The sequence below is a fragment of the Tribolium castaneum genome, chromosome 9 (genome assembly GCF_031307605.1).
Source record: "Tribolium castaneum strain GA2 chromosome 9, icTriCast1.1, whole genome shotgun sequence".
NCBI lineage: Eukaryota > Metazoa > Arthropoda > Insecta > Coleoptera > Tenebrionidae > Tribolium > Tribolium castaneum.
Window position 1 is genome coordinate 1065408 of NC_087402.1, and position 10300 is coordinate 1075707.

The following is a 10300-nucleotide window of genomic DNA, read 5'->3' on the forward strand; positions in this document are numbered from 1 at the left end:
ATTTGAATCCACCAGACCACCTAGACCATCTGCTGCACGCGTTCGAAATCATACAAGACCGATTGTACAATTTAAAACAGCTGTAATGTTGTTATAATCCCCCATTTATTAACAGCAAAATAATTTGTATTGTGCGAATAAGTACCAAAATCATTGCGCGTTTTAATTTTTATTTGCGGATGAAAATCGTAAGTGGTAACGAATGCGATTTCGGTCAATGGCACAACTCCCCCAACGTGTCAAATCCACTGACAGTATCAATTTGTCATCGTATTGTAGATAAAATTTAGGTGAAATGGACCCACAACCTAGTAAATCAGATATCGAGGCTGTTTTTCACCGATTACGAGCCAATCCTGCCAATAAGGTGAGCACTCAGTATCGGAAAAAATCGCCATATGTACACAAACTAGGTTATATCATTATTTACCATGACGTGTCTCTCGCCCCAATTTCAGGTTTGTTTCGACTGCAATGCCAAGAACCCGACTTGGGCCAGCGTGACATACGGCGTTTTCATCTGCATTGACTGCTCCGCAGTTCACAGAAGTCTCGGTGTTCATTTGACATTTGTTAGGTCCACCCAGCTTGACACCAACTGGACATGGGTCCAGCTGAGACAAATGCAACTGGGGGGCAACTCCAACGCCGTAATGTCTTGACGTGTCGCGATTTCGTAAATTAAGCGATTTTTACAGATCCAATTTTTCTCGCAACACAATTGCATGACAACAGATGCTCAGAAAAAATATAACTCTCGAGCTGCTCAGCTGTATAAAGATAAACTGCACCAAGCGGCTCTAAACTCGCTTAAAAGTAATACACAGGTTTGTGCTCTTGTTTCTAAGTGGTTGCTTGTTTTAACACCGCATAACGTTGGTTTGTGATTTTTTTATTTAACATTCTTAGCTTCATATTCATCCACATGTTGAGGAGCGTAGTGAAGAGAAAGAAGTTGATTTCTTCACAGAACAGGAAAATTTTGCCATCCCAGACGCGCCTCAAGGACACCAACACAAAGTAGGTCACTTACTAATAGCATCATTCATTTTTCTATTTTTTGCTTTTTCAAGTTTTTGTTTAGTAATTTAAATAGTTTAGGTAGGTTTTGCGGAAATGACACGAATCAATTTTTAGATTGAAGAATCACAGTCACTACAAAAGGACAATAAAAATCCAGACGAGGGCCCCAATGTTGATTTTAGTGCTCCGGCAGCGAATCCGGAGCCACGAAAATCAACCATTGCCACCAGGAAGCCCCCTAACAAAAAATCAGGGGTAGGTTTATCCATTCAACTAATAATCCATTTATTGCCATTATAAAAATTATGAGATAAGACCTGTTATTATTCACTTGTTTACGCAAGAAACAACGCGACCTTGACTGAAAAATACGAATAAAAACCGTTTTTATTTTACTTTAGCCAACTGAATTTTAAAGTCATAGGCCACTTTGATGTAAAATTATTGTATTAGTTGGGGGCGAAGAAAGGCGGCTTGGGAGCGACGAAAGTGAAGACGAACTTTGCCGAAATTGAACGTGAGGCCGAAATTGCTGAAGAAAGTCGTCTCAGGGCTTTAGAAGAATCAGCGAAAGCTGCAGCTTTGTCTTTAAAGGAGCAAGAAGAACGTGAAGCTGCCGTCCGATTGGCTTACAAAGATCTCAGCAATGAACAAATGAAGAAAGAAGAGCAATTACGAAGGCAAGACCCGAAAAAAGCCGAACAGGTTGAGAGATTAGGGATGGGAGTGAACGCTAGAAGGTATTTGTTTCTCACTTCAGTTTTTTTCTCTACGATTTTATTATGACTTTAGTGGGGTCAGCCATTCGGCTTTAAGCGATATGACAGAGATTGAACAAGAGAACGTTCAACCGACTCCTAGTACTTTGAGTTCGTTGGGAAAATTACGAATTTCCGACAGCGATAGCTTCTTTGATGAGTATTCGTTTAGTTCCGGTTTTAATATAAACCGCGCCAATAAAATGGACATGTTTGGGTTGGAAAGTAGTCGGGAACGTGACAAGGAAAAGGATAATTGGGTCATTGTTGAGGATCCGGTCGAAAAACCGAAACCGACTTACCGTACCCCAGGTATTAAATTTGTGGGAATCACCGATCGGTTTACTATTTTTTTGTCGTAGAAAAAGTAACGAAAAGTTTCGATTTGAGTTCAGACGCCGCCCAGAAAAAATTCGGCAATGCTAAAGCCATCTCTTCCGATCAGTTTTTCAACGATCGGGAGCCCGATTACGAGACGAAGGCGAATCTGAATCGATTTCAGGGTTCTTCCAGTATTTCATCAGCCGAGTTTTTCGGCAATGGCAAAGGTAGTTTTACCATTTAATATTTTTTTATGTGAAATTTTTGTTTTGGGTTAGAAGCCACTCCAAGTTCGCACATGCAAGCGTATGATTTGGACGACGTCAAGGAGAGCGTGAGACAAGGAGTGACGCGAATCGCCGGCAAGTTCAGTTATTTAGCTAATGAAGTCATGTCTTCGTTGCAAGATCGCTACGGTAACTAGCAGTTAGTGAAAATTGAAAAAAACTAAGCTTTATCTTGGCACATTTACAATAAATCGTTGAAATGATTATATATTTTATCCAGTTGAAAATGTGCCTTGATTTTATTATTAAGGGGGTTAATGTTGTAATTATGTAGGCACGGATAATAGCACTGTGACATTTTTATCAAAATCACCTAAACAAGATTTAAGAGTTAGACAGTGCCATTTGTTCTACTTTGTTAAGTCTTGTTTAAAGTTTTATTTTTTCTCTATTATGTATCAAATTTATTTTATTGTGACGATGCAATTGTTTACCTCGACATTTCAGTTTATATATTTTTTTGAATAAATATGCTATAAACATGAATGCAGTTTTATTTTCCCCACCAAAAATAAAGGTTATGAAAATGTCAACTTGACAGCTGGTGTTTTTGTTATTCTAACAAAAAGGATTATTTATTTTAAAAATGGATAAGGAAGATTTGTTCTTACACACTTATTTTACGCATTTATCCCAAATATCTTATGACAAAGCCAAGGAACACGTCGTATGTTGACACCTGACTTAACCTCAATCCCTGTCATGAATTTGTAGGAAAAAGAGAAAGAAATCTACAAGGGGGCACAATTGTCGTTGTGGGGCACGTTTTTAAACTTCTTACATCATCTAATTTTAACCGAGAAGAGTTACATAGAGTTAGGTTTTCTCCAAACGAAAAATAAAAGTTTTTTGCGTAAAGACGTATTAATTTCCCGTTTAAAGCGATTTTTTGCTAATTGAACATTTTAGAATTCCTTACGTTCGATTTATGAGAGTTTGAGGTCAGACTTACGTAAACTGGAAGACAATTGCAAATCAACTGTAACCGACAGAAGGGTCCAACATTATTGCCAAAACATTTACCAATTTTTAAATGCGCGTATCAATATGATCGATTTGTGAGTCACCCTAACTAGTAAAACCCGCAAAAAATTGTGATTTTAGATACGAGCGAATTTATACAATGGGGCTCAACAATCAGTTCATGTACGCAGACATGCTCAAGTACGTCCAAAATATTATCGAAAAACACTCGCTTGACTTCACTGACATTAGTCTAACCCCGGTCAAAGCCACTTTTGGCTTGGAAATTGAAATTTTGGAGCAACTTTTTAAAGCCTTGACTGAGCTACAAAGACTACAGTTTTTACCGTCTCTCGCCCTAATTCATGGGGCACATACAAGACTAGCCTTGTGGGAGAGCAAAATACCAAATCGCGAGGTTAGTTCATTTGATTCTCATCTAGTTAGCTTTGAGAATTTTCACGAGGCGACTAGATGACAATCATTTTAACGCACCTTGTATTTTTTTCAGAATTGGAAAATAAGTTTTCTCAAAAATAACCCGCTCCCAGCCTTATTCCAATGGCTCCAAAAATTAAAAGGGTCCGTTTTGAGCAAATTTAGTTTGTATTTTCACGATACTTTGGCCCAGCAAACCACACCAACGGATATGAGGCACTTGTGTGCCAAATTACATCACGACCATTACCAAAAGTTAGTTGTGTTTTTTATGATTTTTCCTAATTTTTTAATCGTAGAATGGTGAGTTTCCACCGAAAATATGAAGCGGCTTGCGTAATTTTGCTCTCGGACAACCAAGTCAGTTGTGATACTACTGATTACGACAGTTTTCCAATCATAGTCTCATATCCTCCCGTAAGACGACCAAAATTAATTAAATATTTTTTTACGTTGAGAATTTTCCAGAGGAGTCCTCCACAATTAGACACAATTCTAAAAATGATATCGGAAACAACCGACGAGCTTGCAATTGTCGATAAAATCATTTACAAATTTAGCTCTCAGGTAATTGAAATAATAAACGAGTTTTTTCGCAAAAAAAATTTTAGAGCCAATGCACCTACATTTTAACGACTGTGGAACCAAACATTTATTTAGTGGTACTGTTCGAAAGCAAAAAATCGGAAAAGGACGCCTTCATTGGTAATTTTGTGACTGAGATTTGCACCAATCTGAGGTGCACTAAGGTGTTTACAGCCTTGAAAAACACCTCAAAATAAATAAATTTTGTATCAATTCACTTTGCCGCTTGTTTTATTTCCCATGGTACCAACAAAACACAAAAATCCCTTTTCAGCCATCTTGAAACGCAAGTAGACAGGTGTGTATTTTACTCATTTAAATCGGTTATTTTTGTGAAATTAAAGGTAATTTAAGTGTGTTTGGTCACATTTTTAACGTTTTTGCTCCTTATTTATGTATTTTCCGGTGTTAAATCGAGTTAAATGAGTTTTTATTTGCGTTAGTGAAACGGCATGGTTACGCACGTTTTGATAACTTTTTGTGCGTTTTACCCCAATAAGTGTACGTTTTTTGCAGAAAATGCCGTCTGTGACGCTGAAGGACGTCGACCAGCACAAGTTCGTCAAGGCTTTTGCCCAGTTTCTCAAAAAGTGAGTTGCACTTAACCGCACTTTCCGTACCAACTTTAATTTTCAGAACTGGCAAATTGCGTGTTCCTGAATGGGTCGATTTAGTTAAGACTTCGCGAGCCAAGGAGTTGGCGCCCTACGACCCTGATTGGTACTACACCCGGTGTGCCGCCGTTGTGAGACACATTTACATGAGGTCCCCCATTGGTGTGGGTTCTGTGACTAAAATTTTCGGAACGCGTAAACGCAACGGGACCAAGCCGTCACACTTTTGCCGCTCTGCCGGGAGCATAGCGCGAAAAGTCCTCCAAAGTCTGGAAGGGCTCAAGCTTATTGAGAAGACACCAACAGGAGGTAGGGAGCTGACCCAGCAAGGACGACGTGATTTGGACCGGATTGCGGCTCAGGTGAAGGCTAAAGAGCGTAAAGCGTTAAAGTCTGCCGCTGCTGTTATTGCGCTATGAGTGAATAAATAAGGTTTTTTAAGAGATTTATTTTGATTCTTTTATACCTTAAACATTGATATTTACATGTGCTGGATACAATGACTAGACTTTAAACCTTTCCTAACAGTCTGAATATGATTGGCACTATTTTCACGTGTTCTTAGTTAGGTACGATGGACTTGTAAATGAATAAGGCAAGAGTTTGGGAGATTGATAATTGAAATGAGGCTATCACATCGCGATTTCCCGTCAGTCCGTTACAAGGCGTATAAAATTTTTAGTAGATGAAGCGTCTAAAGAGAAACGGCATGCATTATAGGCCTGGAACTGGGCCAAAAGTTAGCGGGCTAACAATTTTTTAAGTCCCCAAACAACATACAAAATCTTACAAAAAACAATCAAAATTATAAGCAATTATCAATTTGCGTTCCCCCTTTTATCTGTGAAAAAGCAGAGAAAAAAAAGTCCAGACACCATATTTCTATCTTCAACGGTTAAGGTTTAAATTAATTTTCCATCTGATTGTATTATTGGTTTGTCTTGTACTTAATGTTATATTTTTTTTTTAATTTTGAGTGCTCTTGCTAGACTCTGGCAACATTAACGAAACTATAAAAAATGTACTGTTTTTAGTCCGCTAACTTTTCGGACCCACTTGAAACAATAAAGTTTTATTTGAATTGGCCTTGACTATCCTAACAAATGGCCTTCCCGGCCGATAAAATCTAAAAACCCCAACAAAATTTGTACTGTTCAACATTTCAAAGCGTTGCTTGTGGCGTACTACCCTCCATATTCCCATCAACCCCCGCTTGCCTCAGCCAATGCCTCAAATTCCTCGTTCTTTCGACAAGCGTAGTAGTAGCCCCTTGATTAGCGTGCGTCACTACCGTACTTTGAGCGTTAGCTAGCGCCACATGTTGGCGGTAATTGTGCAAACGATCGGCCAACGTGGGGATGGACGGTGGCGCCGGAACGGTGGCAGCCCCTGCTAACAGCGGCCAACCTAAGTCAGGGTAGACTAGGGGTGGTATTACTGCGAAAGGGTTAATTTTGATCAGTGGCCAATTGGGGGACAGGGACCTGGGGGACTTACCCGAAATCCCACCTTGTTGTTGCTGTTTGCGTAAAACATCCCAGATTTCGCGAATTTCCGAATTCAAGTTCTCCAAGCTTTGGATTATTTCGGAAGATTCTTGGAGGTGCTCCCCGTGGATGAAACTCTTCCCGGGGTTGGGGTCAGCGGTGGCGAACTCAGTCGAGCTTATCCCTGAACTGGCACTGTGGGAGGAAATGTCGCTCAGAGTGGCGTCTTCTTGGCGGTTTTCCGCCGTCATGGTGGCCCTCTGCAAGGACTGCTCCAAGTGCCTCAACCTGATAATAAGATAAGAAAATAATGGGTTGTACGACCAACAAAAATAATTAAAGAACCTGATAACCTTCTCCCCCAGAAGACTCCTCGTTCGGTGAAGCGACACCTCCATATCAGTCAACTCCTTCTCCTCCTGGCACAACTGTTGCAACGTGTGCCTGGCCATAGACCCGTGTTTCAACTTCAATTCTTTCTGTCTCTGCTGGAAGAGCGATTTCTGATTCCTCAAACTCTCTTTGGCCCTTTTAATCGAATCCCGCTCCAAGTGTATCCTATGCCGAAAAAATTCCAATTCGGAACTCCCCTCAAATTTTTGACCATCGGAAAATGGATACCTCAAATGATACGTATCAGCTTGTGGATTTTGAGGGAACTGGTCCTCCAAATCCTCCAATTTCTGCAACTGTCGCCGCAAATTCTCAACAGGGGAGCACGAACGTTGGTTACGACGTGATTTCGATCCCGTGTTGATCCTCGAAGTTGAGGAGCTTTTCAAGCGGGAGAAAATTTTTTTTCGGCTGCGACCTGGATTTGTGGAGTCACTCGAATCACAATCTTTTTTATTTTCGCTTTTATCGCTGATTGAAGTGTCCAGGTCTTGGATGATTAGTTGGCGGGTTGCTCGGTGCTCGGGTTTTTTCGTCTCAGAACGGGGGGGTTTACGTATGGGGGAATTCAGCGGAGTCCTGAAATGATAATTAATGGGATAAATGTTTACGTCATGGTTGAGACAAACACCGACCTGTCTTTGTTGTTGGAGTGACTGCGTTCCGTTTCCGACCCTGTGGTTGTTGTCGCCCCGCTTTGTTCCTTCCTTTTGTTCCGCTTCTCGATTGACATTTTCACGTCGGTTTTCAGTCTCAAATATTTCTCCTTCAAGCATCGGTACTTATCTTCTAGCAGTCGTTTCTCACAACGGATTTTTTCAAACTTATCGTCTTTCCTATCGTCTACTTTACTAGTCTTTAGTTCCTCAATCACAGCCTTGTGGTCCCGTCTCAAGGCATCTTCCTCAGCCTTGAACCCTTTTTTCAACTCCTCGATAATTATAGCATGGTTCTGTTTCAATTGTTCGACGTTTGAGTTGTGCGTTAGAATCATCTCGTCACGATTTTTCTCCATTCTTTCGGCCAAGTCTTTCTCGATTTCGACCAATTTCTCCTCGTAGTACTTCTCCAACTCTTCTTTCTTTGCCTCGAACTTTTCCTTCATTTGCGATTGTTCTTGTTCAAAATCTTTTTCAAACTTTCCCCTCGTCTCTTCCAATAACTTCTCAAACTTGATCCTTTCCTCGTTTAGCGCCCCTTTGTTGCGATTTTCCATCTCAATTCGCAAATTCTCCAACTCTGATTTGATCCGATCTTCGTGGTCACTTTTAGCATTAATTAAAATGCGTTCAAGTTCCTCCTTTTGTGACTCTTGTAAGTCGTCACGGAATTTCACCAACTCATCGTTTTTCTCCTCCCAGATGTTTTGTTTCATTTGGGCAATTTTTTTCTCGGCTTTTTCCTCTAGTTTCTTCGATTTGATCAACATTTTGGTGTGGAGAGGACTTTCGTCCGAACCGTTACTTTTAAGAGAGTCATCTTCGGAGTCGGAACCTTTACTTATTGTTAATTTTGGTTTAATAAAGTCGGTTGGGTTTGGCTTAATTAGTTTCTTTTCGTTCGTTAAGTCGGGGACCGGGCTTACGGTAAATCGTGATTTTGGCTTATTTGGAGTCACTTTAACATTGATGATGTCATTCCCTATGTCATCATCACTGGAAGTTGATTTATCCGAAAATGTAAAGCCAACATCGGTGTTCGTATCGAGGTTAAACCTCACACTTTTCTTATCATCATCGTCCTTCTCCGACTTGTCTAAAGAAACCTTATCAAAATCCATACTCCGGGAGACTTCCAAGGAATTGCGTTCCCTGAGGATACTCCTTGGTTGGTTTTGCACATCCGGGGAATCACTCTTTGCCGGACTTGGGGCCAAATCAGCGCCTTTCTTTGTGTTACACTTCAGAAACATTGATCCTCCACCACTTATCTTCAATTCTGGTTTATCCAACACACGTGGATGTTTCTCAAAATTGCTTTTCTCATCGAAACTATTGAAAATATTGAGACTAATTTTCCGCGACGAAAGTAAATGCTCCTCCGAGCGTTGTTTGAGGAGTTTGGCTTCGTGCTTGGGGCTGGTTTTGAGTGGCGAAAGTTTGAGTTTGGTGAGTTTTGGAGGCTCCTCAAAACTTGGAATTTCATCTCTGGCATAAGTTGCATCTTCGGTGGGTTCACCAAGACTTAGAGATTGGCTTTCGGCACGGACTTTTTTCACCAAACCGCGGTAAACGTCGTCGAGAGGGTGCTCCCATTGTGTTTTTCCCGTGTTGTTGTTGTAGTAGTAGTATGATTTTGATTTGTCGTCATAGCTGGAATTCCGGGTTATGATTAATTGTAAGGGGGTGTTTGGGGTTACCAAGGTCTCCAACCGGGGGGCAAAGCCTTCATGAGGCCCTCGGCTGCAAGCGGGAGCAGCTGGGGCTCGGAGTCCGGGTCGATCCCGATTTTTGTGGCATAGTCCCGGATTTCTGCACAATATTAAAAGAAACCAAAGGGGATTATCGGGATTTTTCGTAATTTTAACCGAACGTGTGTGCAATTATTTGTTCCACTGAATAAGTTGAAGTTTCTTGATACTTATCAATGTTTATTCAGTATTTTTTCTATTAGGTTTTAAAAGGATATTCTCAGTGTTTGAAAAAAGGACAATGTAAATGTGGATATTTTTTATTACTAAAATTTATCAATTTTATTACTATTATATTATTATATATTATTACTATTTTATTACTATGACTTAAATAAATCCCAATTGATTCATATTTTTATTTTATTTTTTTCTAAAAACTTTTTTTAAACAGTGATGTCTGTGCTGATATGGACTACAACTTTTCACACTTTGTTTTTTTCTCGAATTTCTCGAAAAAATAGATCTCGGAATAAAAGCTGCTTAAAAACACCGTATTTTTTCACTTAAAAATTTGCTGTAAACAAATTCTAATTTGGGTTTTGCGAGCTTGAAGTGTTTGAAAATTGTGAGCGAGGTCCAGGAGTGATGGGATGATTTGTACTCACCTTCAGCAGAAGGGTGGCTCGTCTCATCGAACACTTCTTCGCAAACAATGGACATTATCGAAGGCTTCGCATAATAATCGCTTGTCGGAACAGACAGCTGATATTAGGACATTGACAGGTGCGGGGAGTGGGTAATGAGGGTAAAAATAAACAAATGGTGGTTGTGCGCCGCCATCTGTTCGCCACTGGCAGGAACTGAGGGTTGTGCAATCACCGGAGCGTGACTCCGGGACTCCGGGCCCTTCTGGTTTTAGCCCCCCTGGAACACCAGATTTTTTTAATTTGGGAAAATTGCCCAGAATTGTGATTTTCTGGGGTTGGTTGCGTTGGGGTTGGTTTCCGGTTCGAGTCCGGGTTGCGTCGGGGGTGGGGGAGGGAGCGCATAGCTGGAAGCTGGAAGGACCTTATTGATC

The 10300-nt window shown here is 40.6% G+C and overlaps 4 protein-coding genes across 8 annotated transcripts; 3 read left to right on the forward strand and 1 right to left on the reverse strand.

The window, feature by feature from the left end:
- Positions 1-209: 209 nt before the first annotated feature.
- Positions 210-3057, forward strand: ArfGAP3 (ADP-ribosylation factor GTPase activating protein 3). 2 transcript variants are annotated; one of them, XM_969566.5, is made up of 9 exons: positions 210-367; positions 459-650; positions 699-827; positions 910-1020; positions 1138-1278; positions 1477-1763; positions 1816-2093; positions 2144-2329; positions 2381-3057. In XM_969566.5, exons 1-9 carry the CDS (start codon positions 296-298, stop codon positions 2524-2526), a joined length of 1542 nt encoding a protein of 513 aa, XP_974659.1. In that variant the 5' UTR covers positions 210-295; the 3' UTR covers positions 2527-3057. The 2 variants fall into 2 exon arrangements, with proteins under 2 accessions (XP_974659.1, XP_015834728.1); XM_015979242.2 differs by lacking the exon at positions 910-1020.
- Positions 2917-4592, forward strand: LOC663544 (KICSTOR subunit 2). Its single transcript, XM_008193476.3, has 8 exons — positions 2917-3056; positions 3104-3250; positions 3299-3447; positions 3494-3770; positions 3864-4045; positions 4090-4207; positions 4259-4357; positions 4402-4592. The coding sequence occupies exons 1-8, from the start codon at positions 2976-2978 to the stop codon at positions 4570-4572; spliced, it is 1224 nt and encodes a 407-aa protein (XP_008191698.1). The 5' UTR covers positions 2917-2975; the 3' UTR covers positions 4573-4592.
- Positions 4544-5434, forward strand: LOC663562 (small ribosomal subunit protein eS19). Of its 2 annotated transcripts, none has more exons than XM_969601.5 (3): positions 4544-4673; positions 4892-4965; positions 5012-5434. In XM_969601.5, the coding sequence occupies exons 2-3, from the start codon at positions 4895-4897 to the stop codon at positions 5406-5408; spliced, it is 468 nt and encodes a 155-aa protein (XP_974694.1). In that variant the 5' UTR covers positions 4544-4673; positions 4892-4894; the 3' UTR covers positions 5409-5434. The 2 variants fall into 2 exon arrangements, with proteins under 2 accessions (XP_974694.1, XP_008191702.1); XM_008193480.3 differs by having other exon boundaries at positions 4667-4719.
- Positions 5045-10089, reverse strand: Cep164 (centrosomal protein 164). Of its 3 annotated transcripts, XM_008193478.3 has the most exons (7): positions 9888-10074; positions 9229-9340; positions 7505-9181; positions 7098-7448; positions 6822-7034; positions 6487-6764; positions 5045-6426 (listed from the first exon to the last, which is right to left on the reverse strand). In XM_008193478.3, the coding sequence occupies exons 1-7, from the start codon at positions 9940-9942 to the stop codon at positions 6152-6154; spliced, it is 2961 nt and encodes a 986-aa protein (XP_008191700.1). In that variant the 5' UTR covers positions 9943-10074; the 3' UTR covers positions 5045-6151. The 3 variants fall into 3 exon arrangements, with proteins under 3 accessions (XP_008191700.1, XP_064214819.1, XP_008191699.1); XM_064358749.1 differs by having other exon boundaries at positions 5045-6378; positions 6822-7448; positions 9888-10089; XM_008193477.3 differs by having other exon boundaries at positions 6822-7448; positions 9888-10071.
- Positions 10090-10300: the final 211 nt, after the last annotated feature.

Coding starts and splice junctions, on each gene's coding strand:
- ArfGAP3 (XM_969566.5), top strand. CDS start 296: ATGGACCCACAACCTAGTAAATCAGATATCGAGGCTGTTTTTCACCGA. Junction 368..458: donor GAGCCAATCCTGCCAATAAG/GTGAGCACTCAG, acceptor CCCCAATTTCAG/GTTTGTTTCGACTGCAATGC. Junction 1,021..1,137: donor CTCAAGGACACCAACACAAA/GTAGGTCACTTA, acceptor ATCAATTTTTAG/ATTGAAGAATCACAGTCACT.
- Cep164 (XM_008193477.3), bottom strand. CDS start 9,942: ATGTCCATTGTTTGCGAAGAAGTGTTCGATGAGACGAGCCACCCTTCT. Junction 9,341..9,887: donor GAGCCACCCTTCTGCTGAAG/GTGAGTACAAAT, acceptor AATATTGTGCAG/AAATCCGGGACTATGCCACA. Junction 7,449..7,504: donor CACTCCAACAACAAAGACAG/GTCGGTGTTTGT, acceptor TTATCATTTCAG/GACTCCGCTGAATTCCCCCA.
- LOC663544 (XM_008193476.3), top strand. CDS start 2,976: ATGGATAAGGAAGATTTGTTCTTACACACTTATTTTACGCATTTATCC. Junction 3,251..3,298: donor AAAGTTTTTTGCGTAAAGAC/GTATTAATTTCC, acceptor TGAACATTTTAG/AATTCCTTACGTTCGATTTA. Junction 4,046..4,089: donor CATCACGACCATTACCAAAA/GTTAGTTGTGTT, acceptor TTTTAATCGTAG/AATGGTGAGTTTCCACCGAA.
- LOC663562 (XM_969601.5), top strand. CDS start 4,895: ATGCCGTCTGTGACGCTGAAGGACGTCGACCAGCACAAGTTCGTCAAG. Junction 4,966..5,011: donor TTTGCCCAGTTTCTCAAAAA/GTGAGTTGCACT, acceptor TTTAATTTTCAG/AACTGGCAAATTGCGTGTTC.